Genomic DNA, 11640 nt, shown 5'->3' on the forward strand with positions numbered 1-11640 from the left:
CATCCGGAAATGAAGACAGCGAGATAGCCAGATTTTGTGACAATTCGACTTAACACTCACTAAACGGATCGTGGAAAGTCTGCCGAGTATGTTCCGCGGAACAACATTTTCCCGATGCGCCAACCCTCGTCTTCCGAAAGTGATTCAAGCTGATGTCGTACTTGTGATCAACGTAGACCGCTTTATCGGAGTGCCAGATCTGACTCTGAAACCTGCGACTGAAGGACATTCATATATCAGATCATGACCGAGCTTGCCGAACCGCACGGAACACGACAAGAGCAAGGGAGATAACGTCTTCACCGAGCGATCGACGGCCTTACTTTTCGACCCAGCGACTACTACTCACACCGACCAACCAAAAGAAAATGGCGTCGGGCCCGCATACCTTCGTGACCATGGTGGTATGTCTCATCTGTACGCTTTGTCGAGTATTCTAGCGTTGTCGACTCTTTGTTTGGCGTACTGCTGCGATCAAGATGACAGTGCCGGGCCGTTGGACGCATCTCTCAAGTTGAAGGGCCCATGCGTATCATTTACTCGTCTTCAAGTTCATGCCAATTGGTGCCTGCTGCTGCTTCCGCGATGCTTCCCCTGCTTGCTATATCCGCGCGCCTCCCTGCTGTCCAATGTCAGAGCCTCAGATATTGATGAGAGCCGTCCGATTCTAGGTCTTTTCCCCGGAAAAATTCCAGGGCAATCCCTTGGCTGTCGTTTCCGTGCATGGGCATGCGCTCTCCCAGAAACGCAAGGCTCAAATCGCAAAGGAGTTCAAGTTCTCCGAGACAGCCTTTTTGCATGACGCTCCGGGGCCCGGTCATCCCCGGCTGCTGGAAATCTTCACGGAGACTGGAGAGGAGTTGCCTTTCGCGGGCCATCCTGTGAGTCTCCCAGTGCGGGAGCTGTCGTGGGTGAAGATAAGACAGGGCTGACTAGCTTTGCAGGTCATCGGAGCAGCGTATTATGTGCGTCCACCATGGCCCTGTGCAGAGAGAAAAGAAGCTGACCATATTTCGCCAGATATTCAGCTATCTCGAGAGAATGCACTACGGCGGCCCGGCTGACCGAGACACCCAAAAGCAGACCGCCGTGCTTCTGACAAAGGCTGGCAGAATACCTATCTTTTTCAACCCCTACCGTCAAGTAGCCGCTTGCGCAGTTCCCTTCAGCTATCACATCCACGCCCATCGTGTTCCGATCGAGAAGATCATCTCCACGCAGCCCCATATCCAAATTGTCCCGACAATCGACAAGGAAAAGGACAAGACGTTTCCTCTCGTCTCGATTGTCAAGGGCATGACTTTCGTCCTCGTCGACCTCACTGACAATGCTGAGATCTTCGGTGCCCTGCAGGGGGGAAAGTCCCCAGAAGCCGAGCTGGATGCTGAGTGGTCACCGAGCTTTGTGGGATGTATGTATTACAAAGTCCTAGCAAAGAATGAACAGCCTGGCGAACCAGCTATTCACAATGTCCAAGCGAGGATGATTTCTCATGGCATTGAGGATCCGGGAACGGGGAGTGCGTGTTGCGCTCTGGCTTGTTATTTGGCGTTGAACGATGCTGGCTCTCCGTCGGAGCCTAAGAAACCTGCCGAGGAAGCAACGGACAAGGGAACAGCGGATTCCGAACTCGCAAAGAAGACGGAGGAGCTCAAGGTAGGAGAGGCAAAGAATGAGAGGAAAGTATTTGGCATTCAACAGGGAGCAGAGATGGGGAGGTTGTGCACCATCGCGGTCGAGGTGGACGTCAAGACCGATGCGCACGGGAAGAGAAGCATCGCGAATGTGATTTTGTCGGGGAGGGCTAACTTGCATCTGAAAGGGGAAATTCTGGGTTTCTAATCTTTGCTGAGCACAAGCCAAAGCGAGGCCCACCAGCGGATGACATTAGAGAGGGAGTTTTACGCCCTTGCAGAGTTGGAATCTAGACTTCTCCTGTCCAGGCAGAATTCGGATAGCTTCGACGCCGAGGGGTGAGCAAGCATTCCTCGCACGGGTGCGCCAGATCCGTTTACGGAGTAAAATGGATCCGCCCACGTTGCGACGTTGATTGACAAGCTTTGGCCGGTTCAAGTTATTGTGTAACGTGCGACTGAGGAGCCGGTACTCCGTACTTTCTTCAGCCGGACAAGATTAAGCGAGAGCTTTGGCCCTCGACGCAATCACGAGGGCAAGGTAGAAGGCGCTTCGATGCCGTTATCCGTGCTCGTGCGCTGTAAGACCTGACGAAGCCAGCCGGATCGAAGCCTTCCCCCTCGAGGGTGTGCTCCGTGCAGGGCAATTAGTCCAACGTTGGCAGGGAACTCGAACCATGGAGCGCTTCAAATTGAGTCCGGAGAGTTGGCGAGTCGGTAATCGGCACAAGAAAAGCTTGACCAAAAGCTTGGGTGTGATGCCCAGGAGCGTGAGTGGCAGGGGATTTTGTACGGATCGTGGAGTACTCCGTAAAAGCTAAGAGATGGGGACGGAGTGTCTAAGGGGGGGGCAGCGTGGTGCTTGTTAGAGATTATTTTTAGGAGAGGGAATTGGCATATCCGAGCGAACGTGGTGTAGGCGGTTGTGAATGTCAGAATCGGGAAGGTGCGAGACCCCTCTGAGAGAGGGTCTGGACGCAGAAGTGGAGCGGCCCATGACAGATCTCTCGAAGAAAAGGAGGATATTGCAGGAGGTGGTTTGTGTTTGTGCTACTCCATACCCGTAATATGGAGGTTGGAGGAGGGATTTCTAAGAGGGGATATGACGTCGACAGGAGAAACACAGGAGCTGCTAGTGATTCACCAAGACACGCTAAACGCGGCTGAGAGCACTTTAACCAGCAAATTGACCCAGATCAAGCTAGCTCCCGCGCATAGTGGAACCTTACTAAGACTTCAGAGTACCAATTGGGTGGCCTCGCCGAACCCTTCGCTACAGCCGCCCGTTTCAGACACGCCTGTTTCTCCCTGGATTCTCCGACACTTCTCGAAACCATCTCAGCTTCATCTTGGTCCCTCTCCATCCTCCCTCCCTGCCCGTCCTGTCTCGACTGTGGGTGAGCTAATTGTGTTTTCAAAACATTGGCAATGCTTGATCGCCCTCCCAACCACACCGCGGCGCCAGGCTGCGACCAACCTGTAACCTTCGAGGCTGGCACTATGCCTTCCCCAACCTGACGCACGGGGACGCCTGGTGAGCCTCTTCTGTGTCATCTTCCATCTTGGAAACATTTGCAGCCTCAGACGAAATCACCATGGACCACACACCCAGCTCCCCCCAACGACGTTGCGGTCCGAAGAGACCTGAGACCAGTGCCAAGCAGAATGCATAAGAGGTCGGTTTTTCCTTCGCATCAAGGTGTTCTTCTCTCCATCGTGGCAGTGCCTCTACATTCCTTTCGCATCAATTGTATTGAAAGCATTCAAGCAATTTTTTTACGCACACTCCTTTTTTTCCTGGTTCAGACCGCGTTGACCGCGAAGTCTCTCGTTCGATTGCTATCCCCCAAAAAAGATCTTATCTTGATCCCGCACTCCCAAGTCCAATTCTCCCAAAGAAGCCCTTGTTTGATATAAACAAATTCCCGAACCCGACACAATGAAGACATCTCAGCTTTTGACCTTGGCAGTTGCCACTTTCGGTCTCACGACAGGAGCCGTCGCTCAGCGAAACCGCGGTGGAAACAATGGCAACAATGGCGGGAACGCTGGAGCCGCCGCCTCGACAACTACCGCCGATGCCGCGGCTTCTACCACTGCTGCTGCCGGAGGTAACAATGGCAATACCGGCAACAACAATGCTGCTGGTGGCAACACCGGTAACAATGGCGGTGACAACCCGCTTCTCTTGCTGTCGTCCAACGTCCAAGCCGCCAGCGACTTCATCGGCAATGCGGCAGCTGGTCAGGCGAACTCTGATACGTATGTTTTGGGCTTCGTTCACGGACACTACACATACTAACCAACTCTCTCAGTGACCCAGCCAATTTCATCAACTTTTGCACAGGCAAGACCACGACCAATGGAACTCAGAACACCTCGGGCTCGTGTAACGGTGTGGTCATGGGTGACATTCCGTCCAACAACAACATGGTCTCTGCTATTGTTCTCTTCCCCGGACCCGGCGACGACTTGACCCCCAACCAGTCCTTCAACATTCAAGTCCAGCTCACCAACTTGGTCGCCGGTTCCTTCACTGATCCCCTCACCACGTACTACGCTGCTCCTCAACAGCTGGAAGGCGGCAACATCGTTGGCCACTGCCACGTCACTGTTCAGGATCTCGGCAACACTCTCGCTCCCACCACTCCCCCGGACCCGAAGACCTTTGCATTCTTCAAGGGTATCGATGACGCTGGCAATGGAAAAGGCCTTCTCCAGGCTACCGTCACCAATGGTCTCCCTGCCGGATTCTACCGTGTCTGCACCTTGAACAGCGCATCCAACCACCAGCCTGTCCTCATGCCTGTAAGTTCTGATGGCCGCACTTCCGTACCGAGAGAATCGGAGACTAATTGAACGCAGGTCGCTCAACGAGGTGGTCAAGATGATTGCCAGAAGTTCACTGTCGGCCAAGGTACCGGAAACGCTGGTGGCAACGCTGGTGGCGCTGCTGGTGGCAATGGTGGCAACAACGCAGCCGCCTCTTCTACAACTGCTGCAGCTGCCGCGACCAGCAGCGCTGCTGCGGGCGGCAACAACGGAAATGCCGGCGGAAATGGTTCAGGCAACGGTAACGGCAACGGCAACGGCAACGGCTCTGGAAACGGCTCTGGAAACGGCGCTGCTGCCACTACCACAGCCGCTGCTTCTACTCAAACCGGCACTACCGGCACCACTGGCTCGAACTCGACGACTGGAGGAAACACCGGTTCCGGCCGCGGAGGAAGATTTGGCGGTGGCCGAGGCCGCTACGGCCGTGGCCGTGGACGATTTGCTGCCCGAGACCTCATTGCATGATTCTTGACTCGATCAACATCTGTGATGACACCCGAAAAACACGAGACCAGAAAAGGGGACAGGTTTGAATGTCAACCGTCCCCACATGATGCAGCATTTTATCTCTTTACTTTCTTTCTATGTCATAGAGTGTATAACCAGAATCAGTCTTTCTGCTTTGGAGGAAGTCAGTCGCCAGGAATTGAGCAAGTGTGTTGTTTGGCGGGACACGACGAAGAAGCAGCAGAGCAGGGAGGAGCAAAAAAGTCGTCGAGTGCCAAACGACAATGGAAACTCTGATTTGGAGGCGGGCGTGCGGGATCGAGCAAGACCCCCGCCACAGAAAAACAGCCGTGTGTGCATTTGTGGATAGCGGACTAGCTAGCAAGCTGAATTGAATCGAGAGACTCGGACCAGAACTAGAATCTTGATCTCTTCCGTGCCATGACTGATCGTAGAGGCCCTCTGGCGCACAGAAGGACACTATACCAACAAATTGGTATTATCGTTATGTGGTGGAGGTCCAGACTCGTCGAGATGTTCCTCGACCGCATCGGCTCTCGACCAATCGATCAAGGAGACGCGGTCGCCCCTTGAAACATCGGCCTGCTCCCACACGGACGCGGGGCCCAGTTCGTCTCAGGACAGACTCCGCCCATTTCGGATATGGATGTCTCCGGTCTCGTCTTCTTGAAGTTCGAATAAGAGTCCTGCCGTCATCCCGTCTGTCGTCCTGGCCCGACCCTGAATGTAGCTGAGGGGGTTGGGCGTGCGCTTTTGGCTCGCGATGCATGCAGGTAGCGAGGCAGAAGATGGTCTGACCACCATCATGCCAGCAATGGAGAGCGAGGAACAATTGTTGGCATCACTCTTTGCAAACTTGGAGACAAGTGTGATTCGTTGTATCTGGACTCTCGGTCCCAACGGACACCCAGATGACTGCCCGTGTGCCCTGATGGATCTAGGTTTTACAGAGTCTTATGATCGACCGTAAGGACTGCGCTTACGGTTCGGTAGTCGAACGTAGTCCTCTCCATTCACGTTGCCCACACCGGACTCCTTGTCACTAACTACGACGATCACACGATTGACTGTCACAACAGTTGAAAAGTAAGTGCCATGCCGCTACCCTCCAGCCAAGTCCGATCATGTCGGCCCTCAGTTACCTTGCGTAGGAAGTGTTTTTTTAGGCCACCAGAGGTGCGCAAAGTGCTGAGAAATGGACTCAAATCGCAAGTCCCTCCCTCCTCTTGGGTCTTCGCTCGCCTCCCCTCACGTCTCCTAGTGGCGAACACATATCTAGGTAGAGTACATGTTCTAGGCCGTTGGGATCAAGAATCACATTGAAGCTCGCCCGACCGACAACTGGCTACAAACGAGAGCTGCCACTTACACGCAGGTCAAGCTCAACTGGAAGTACCAAGATCGCCTTTCCGCTGGAGATATTCAGTGAGTCGTAGGTTTCACCATTGGATATGGCAGAGGCAAAGAGCTGCCTACGCTGTCTGTGTGGGAGCACGAAATCACTACCTCGAACGATGGCAAGCGCAAGTGGAGCGTGAAGCAAACCGTCAAAGGATGAGGTAAGTCGTGGACGTTACCTCTGCCCATCCGCTACCCCTCCTTTCGTGGCGGCGACTGATAATCCACACTCAGGTCTTCTATATGGCTGATGGCTGGCCCAATCCGGATTCGTCTGGTCTGTCTCTCTCCCTCATGCATCTAGTTCCACGCGGGGGTTTGTAGGAAGAAACCCGTGAGTGAATAGCCAGTCTCCCTGAGCACCTCACAAAGATACGTATCACGCTGGAGAGCTCTGCCGGTACCTCGACAAAGCCCAATACTTGGATAAGCGCATCTCCCCTCAAGTGAACGAGGATACACCTGCCGACCGGGGACTACCTCAGCATCCAGCAGGATCCTGCCGGCGGGGATGGAGACTGCTCGAGGAAGGATGGGTCTGCTGAAGAGAGAACGGGCGCACGCTACGACCGAGAAGATCCGGATGATGAGTAGGTCCACAACTCGCAGTCTCCCTCCTTCTGCCGCTTTTCGGTGAATACTGGAAGCGCCAATGATCAAATGTCGGCACTGTGACCTCTTGAACGTTTTGACGACTTGGTACCCCTGTACTACTACTGCTGCCGAGGATCACTTTGACGGTGACGATGATTCCGAGGGCATGGCCCTGTTGATCGTGGGCATAAGGCGATGCAACATTCGTGCGTGATCCCTCGAGGATGAGGTCCTTGAATAGAAGCGCATCAAGCGCAGCTGAAGTACAGATTATACCCCGATGCATTTGTGCTGCGCTCGAAACAACTTGTCAACTACTGTAGCTGGCCCTCGGTTGTATGTACGAGATGATAAGTCCTCAACCCAGGACCCCCCATCCTTTGCTCATGTGTACCTTCGTTTTCTTTCCCGCCGTCCCTCTATCAACCTCTTAATGCTCCCCATACTGCATAACATTTCGTTTCCACTAGCCTAAGACCCAGCACCCAAGGCCCGGGAGGAATGAGACCCGGAAACCGAGACCCGCAGCCCGAAACCGAGGCATCAACCAGTCGCAATTGGCGGAGAATCTGGGGTCTGGACGTCTCGATAGTCTCGTTCGCGGGGAGGGAACGTGTGTGGACGACTCGACAAACTCTCCCGAGGCATCGAGTCGGTAGGACTGGCTGACGCGGCGTCGAATTCGCGGGGGCTCCAACCAGCTGCGATGGCCTGGCGATGGTGTTGCGCTGATGCAGTGGTGTCGAGAGAGGAACCCCGCCCACCCTCGTGATGAGCACCTCGTATAGATACCTGGGGTGTGTTCAGCAAAGTATCTGACAGCTGCGGGAGTCCATCCTCACTCTAGAATCCTGTTCCTTGTGAGAGGACAAATTGTTGCAGCCATGATCCTCAACTTGCCCCAGATTGCCGCAGCCGGCGCCGTGCTGGGCGTGATCTCGCATCTGGCATACTTCATCCACGGCGAGCACCATCGTCAAGCGTTCCAGTATTTTGTGGCCTTTTTGACGTTCCCCGTCATTGCGACCGCGGCGCAGCTCACCTTGGGAGTCGCTGTGGTGGTGGCCCTTCAGCAGACGGCCGTTTTCTACACCACCTACCTGACGGGCTTGTACTCGAGCCTCTTCCTCTACCGGGCCTTCTTCCACAGACTCCATTCGTTTCCCGGCCCGTTTGGCGCAAAGATCTCGAAACTATGGCACGTCTGGAAGGTGGCTCCGACCATCGACAATTACAAGCACATGACCAGAATGCACGCCAAATACGGCACCTTTGTCCGAACCGGTTCGTGGCGAGAGCCCGACGTTGGGGTGTGACGGCCCTGTTCTTTTGGCTGATTGATGCTGGCAGGACCAAATGAGATCTCCACGGTCCATCCCGACGCGATCGAAGTGCTTTATGGGGCATCCTCCAAATGTACCAAAGGCGCTGGCTACGAAGGGAACTCTGATTTGACGTCGATGCATTCGACCAGATCGAGACGACACCATGACCTCCGACGGAAAGCGTGGGCTCGGGGATTCACTCAAAACTGTGAGGACCGGCTCCATCGTCGAGTTGCTCAAACTGACGTGCTCAGCGCTACGAGAATACGAGCCTCGCGTCGAACGTTACACACAAAGCCTCGTCGAGCAGATCCGGGCCTTCTCGGGGCAGCCAATCAACGCCGCACAGTGGTTCAACTACTACAGCTTCGATGTCATGGGAGACCTGGCCTTCGCCAAGGACTTTGACATGCTCAAGAACGGACAGAAGCACTGGGCCATCGAGATTCTCAACGCTGGACAGCGCGGGATTGGAGTCTTCGGGCCCGTCCCCTGGCTCTTCATCATCATCAGCAGTATCCCCCAGATCACCAAAGAGTTTCGCAAGTTCATCAAGTTTTGCGAGGACATGATGGAGGAGAGAATGAAGATGAAGGTCGATAGACCTGATATCTCCTCCTGGATCTTGCAGTCGCCTCCCATGACCGATACTCGTTACAGCGAGCGTGCCTGGCTCACAGGGGACTCGCGGCTCATTATCGTGGCTGGAAGCGACACGACTGCCGCGACCTTGACCCACCTTTTCTATCATCTGGCCAAAGACCAAGCTCAACTCGAACTGCTGCGGGAGGAAGTTCAATCTCTGAAGGGCGATCTTCAGGCTTCGAAGTTGCTCACTCTCAAGCATTTGAACGGTGCCATCAATGAAGCTCTCAGACTTCATCCGCCTGTCCCGAGTGGAGTTGCCCGGCTCACGCCACCGGAAGGCATTACCGTGGGAGGCACATATATCCCTGGCAATGTCAACGTGTTGGCACCTTCATATCCTTTGTTCCGATGTGAGTTGGTCCCTTTCGACTTTGTGGATCTGCGCTGACGGTGAATCCCCCAGCTCCGGAATGCTATGAATATCCAGATGAATTTATTCCTGAGCGATGGTAAGCGAACAGTATGATCCTGCCAATATACTGACTAACGGCGTCATCAGGTATAGCAAGCCAGAATTGCTGAAGCGCGGCGACGCCTTCGCCCCTTTCCTTATTGGTGAGTTTGGAGCCTGGTCCACATTAACGCATCCTGACGGTTGTATTCGTAGGACCGTATTCTTGCATCGGTAAACAGCTTGCCTTGATGGAAATCCGCTCTGTGACCGCCCAGATCCTCCTGAACTTCGACGTCACATTCGGGCCTGGCGAGGACGGGACCACTCTGCTTGAGAAGACGCTGGACACTTTCACCATGGAATTGGCGCCGTTGAATTTGTGCTTCACCCCGCGAAAGCAAGAGGTTGAAGGGTGAAGAGACGTCAGAGCTGGATATTATCAGCAAGCAAAGAATGCTGCCTCTTTCAACCTGCTTTCTCCAGTTATGCTACCTTCATGCAGCGATGATAATGTATCGGATTTCCTTCACTCCGGCTTAGGGAATGTCAGGGGACCTGTTCTCCGTCTAAACGAATGCAATTGCAAATGCTTTACAAAGTGATGCTCGTTATGCATGCTCACCTCTGCCCGAATCTTCATTTCCACGAGATCTCCTCGACCGCCCGACTTGTGCATTTCCATCTGCTGGATCCCCAAACCCAAAGGTCGAAGCAGCTGTCCCCATGGCTGCTTCACCTACTTGTAGATTGATTTATCAGCTTGATTAGAATATGAAGCCGGTGTCCTTGCTGGAAACTCGAGGGTCAAGGCGCGTGATGAGAGAAGCTCCAGGCACCGCCAGGCAGAAAGACGGGCGAACAGGGATCGAGAGGCGCGCCAAATCACCTGATGGCGCGCGTCTTGGGGCATCTTGGGACTTCAGGGTTCAATGAGCTACAGTACCTCACCGTCGGACGGAAAGCCAAAACGACCCTATTTCTCAGCAGCAGAGGAGAAATGGCAGGCATCCCTCGTATCGGAGACAGTGAGATACGTCGGCGACGGGACAATTCAAGCCACCTGCCTGCGATCTGCGGACCCTATATACGACTGCGACGGTGATCACTTTGGTAAGGGAGAAAAGGGATATAAAGAGCTGAAGCACGAGGTGAGTTGGATTCTGCTTCATGTTGTTGCTTTCTCAATAAGCCAGGTGAGAAGACAACAATTCATCTGCATAAGCCCACACTCAAGTCTCGAACATCGGTCTTTGTTACCACTCAAGTCTCAATACTCGACACGCTGATTGCGACTTCACTAACTTTCGATACAAATCTGCTACGAGACAAGAAGCGTCTCCAACAACTCTTAAATTCTAGGAAAGACCTGAAAAGAGAAAAGAAAAATGGCGAATGTCAAGGTAAGATCAAATAGCCTCCATGAAACCTCTCATGTCCTCTTTTACTCTTCCAAACACTGACTTGGGTTGTGCTTGCTAATCCGCTCTTCCCCCCTCTAGATCGTCTCGCAGGCCGAGTATCTTCCTCTCCGCCTGTCGCTCCTCGAGTCCGAGAAGGAGAACACCAGGGCGCGCGATGAGCTTGCCCGCCAACGCCGATCTCTACCCGTGGTCGAGGTGACCACGCCGTACACCTTCACCAACGAGGACGGCAAGGAGGTCAGCCTGGTGGACCTTTTCGACGGGCGGCCGCAGCTCATCATCTACCACCTGATGTTCAGCCCGGACTGGGAGGCGGCATGCGCGAGCTGCTCTCTGCTGGGCGACTCAGTGCCGGATCTGCGCCATCTGCACGGGCATTCGACCACGTTCGTCGCCGTGAGCCGAGCCCCGATCGACAAGATCCGCGCGTACAAGCAGCGCATGGGCTGGACGTTCCCCTGGGTCTCGTCGTCCGGGTCAAGCTTCAACTACGACTTCGGGGCCACGCAGGACGAGGCCGTCCGGCCCATACAGTACAACTTCAAGGACAAGGAGGAGATGGAGAAGCGCGGGCTCGCCCACTTCGCGAGGGGCGAGCAGCCGGGACACTCGGTCTTTGTGCTCGGGGGGCCCCTGACCGGCATCGGCGACGACGGCAAGGTTTACCACAGCTACAGCAGCTACGCGCGCGGCGGCGAGCCTATCATCAACACCTTCACTTGGCTCGACATGACCCTGTTGGGCAGGCAGGATGGGCTCAGCGGGGTGGGAGGGTTGGGGTTCAAGAGGCACGACGAGTATACCGCCGAGGACTTGAAGGGGCTGCCTATCGCGAAGATTGGAGCTTGAAGGGGTGAGTTGTGAGGGCAGGAGGTTGGGAAGATGCAGTATGCCAGTATGCCAGTTAGTCAGGTAGTTGCATT

General features: G+C 54.5%; 4 protein-coding genes across 5 annotated transcripts; all 4 read left to right on the forward strand.

Moving 5' to 3' along the window:
• The first annotated feature begins 180 nt into the window (after nucleotides 1-180).
• PV07_04552 (uncharacterized protein) lies at nucleotides 181-2081 on the forward strand. Its single transcript, XM_016391365.1, has 4 exons — nucleotides 181-404; nucleotides 672-881; nucleotides 945-965; nucleotides 1021-2081. The coding sequence occupies exons 1-4, from the start codon at nucleotides 369-371 to the stop codon at nucleotides 1840-1842; spliced, it is 1089 nt and encodes a 362-aa protein (XP_016253267.1). The 5' UTR covers nucleotides 181-368; the 3' UTR covers nucleotides 1843-2081.
• A 1243-nt stretch (nucleotides 2082-3324) lies between these two features.
• PV07_04553 (uncharacterized protein) lies at nucleotides 3325-5332 on the forward strand. The gene is made up of 3 exons (XM_016391366.1): nucleotides 3325-3896; nucleotides 3950-4442; nucleotides 4500-5332. The coding sequence occupies exons 1-3, from the start codon at nucleotides 3574-3576 to the stop codon at nucleotides 4932-4934; spliced, it is 1251 nt and encodes a 416-aa protein (XP_016253268.1). The 5' UTR covers nucleotides 3325-3573; the 3' UTR covers nucleotides 4935-5332.
• Nucleotides 5333-7813: 2481 nt separating this feature from the next.
• PV07_04554 (uncharacterized protein) lies at nucleotides 7814-9712 on the forward strand (the record flags this gene model as incomplete). Its single annotated transcript, XM_016391367.1, has 6 exons — nucleotides 7814-8213; nucleotides 8280-8462; nucleotides 8509-9252; nucleotides 9306-9351; nucleotides 9402-9457; nucleotides 9510-9712. The coding sequence occupies 6 exons, from the start codon at nucleotides 7814-7816 to the stop codon at nucleotides 9710-9712; spliced, it is 1632 nt and encodes a 543-aa protein (XP_016253269.1).
• Nucleotides 9713-10251: 539 nt separating this feature from the next.
• On the forward strand, nucleotides 10252-11566 carry PV07_04555 (the record flags this gene model as incomplete). 2 transcript variants are annotated; one of them, XM_016391369.1, is made up of 3 exons in its annotated part: nucleotides 10252-10444; nucleotides 10630-10696; nucleotides 10796-11566. In XM_016391369.1, the coding sequence occupies exons 2-3, from the start codon at nucleotides 10682-10684 to the stop codon at nucleotides 11564-11566; spliced, it is 786 nt and encodes a 261-aa protein (XP_016253271.1). In that variant the 5' UTR covers nucleotides 10252-10444; nucleotides 10630-10681. The 2 variants fall into 2 exon arrangements, with proteins under 2 accessions (XP_016253271.1, XP_016253270.1); XM_016391368.1 differs by having other exon boundaries at nucleotides 10252-10696.
• Between the last annotated feature and the right edge of the window lie 74 nt (nucleotides 11567-11640).

Source organism: Cladophialophora immunda (assembly GCF_000835495.1).
Source record: "Cladophialophora immunda strain CBS 83496 unplaced genomic scaffold supercont1.2, whole genome shotgun sequence".
In the NCBI taxonomy this organism is placed as follows: Eukaryota; Fungi; Ascomycota; class Eurotiomycetes; order Chaetothyriales; family Herpotrichiellaceae; genus Cladophialophora; species Cladophialophora immunda.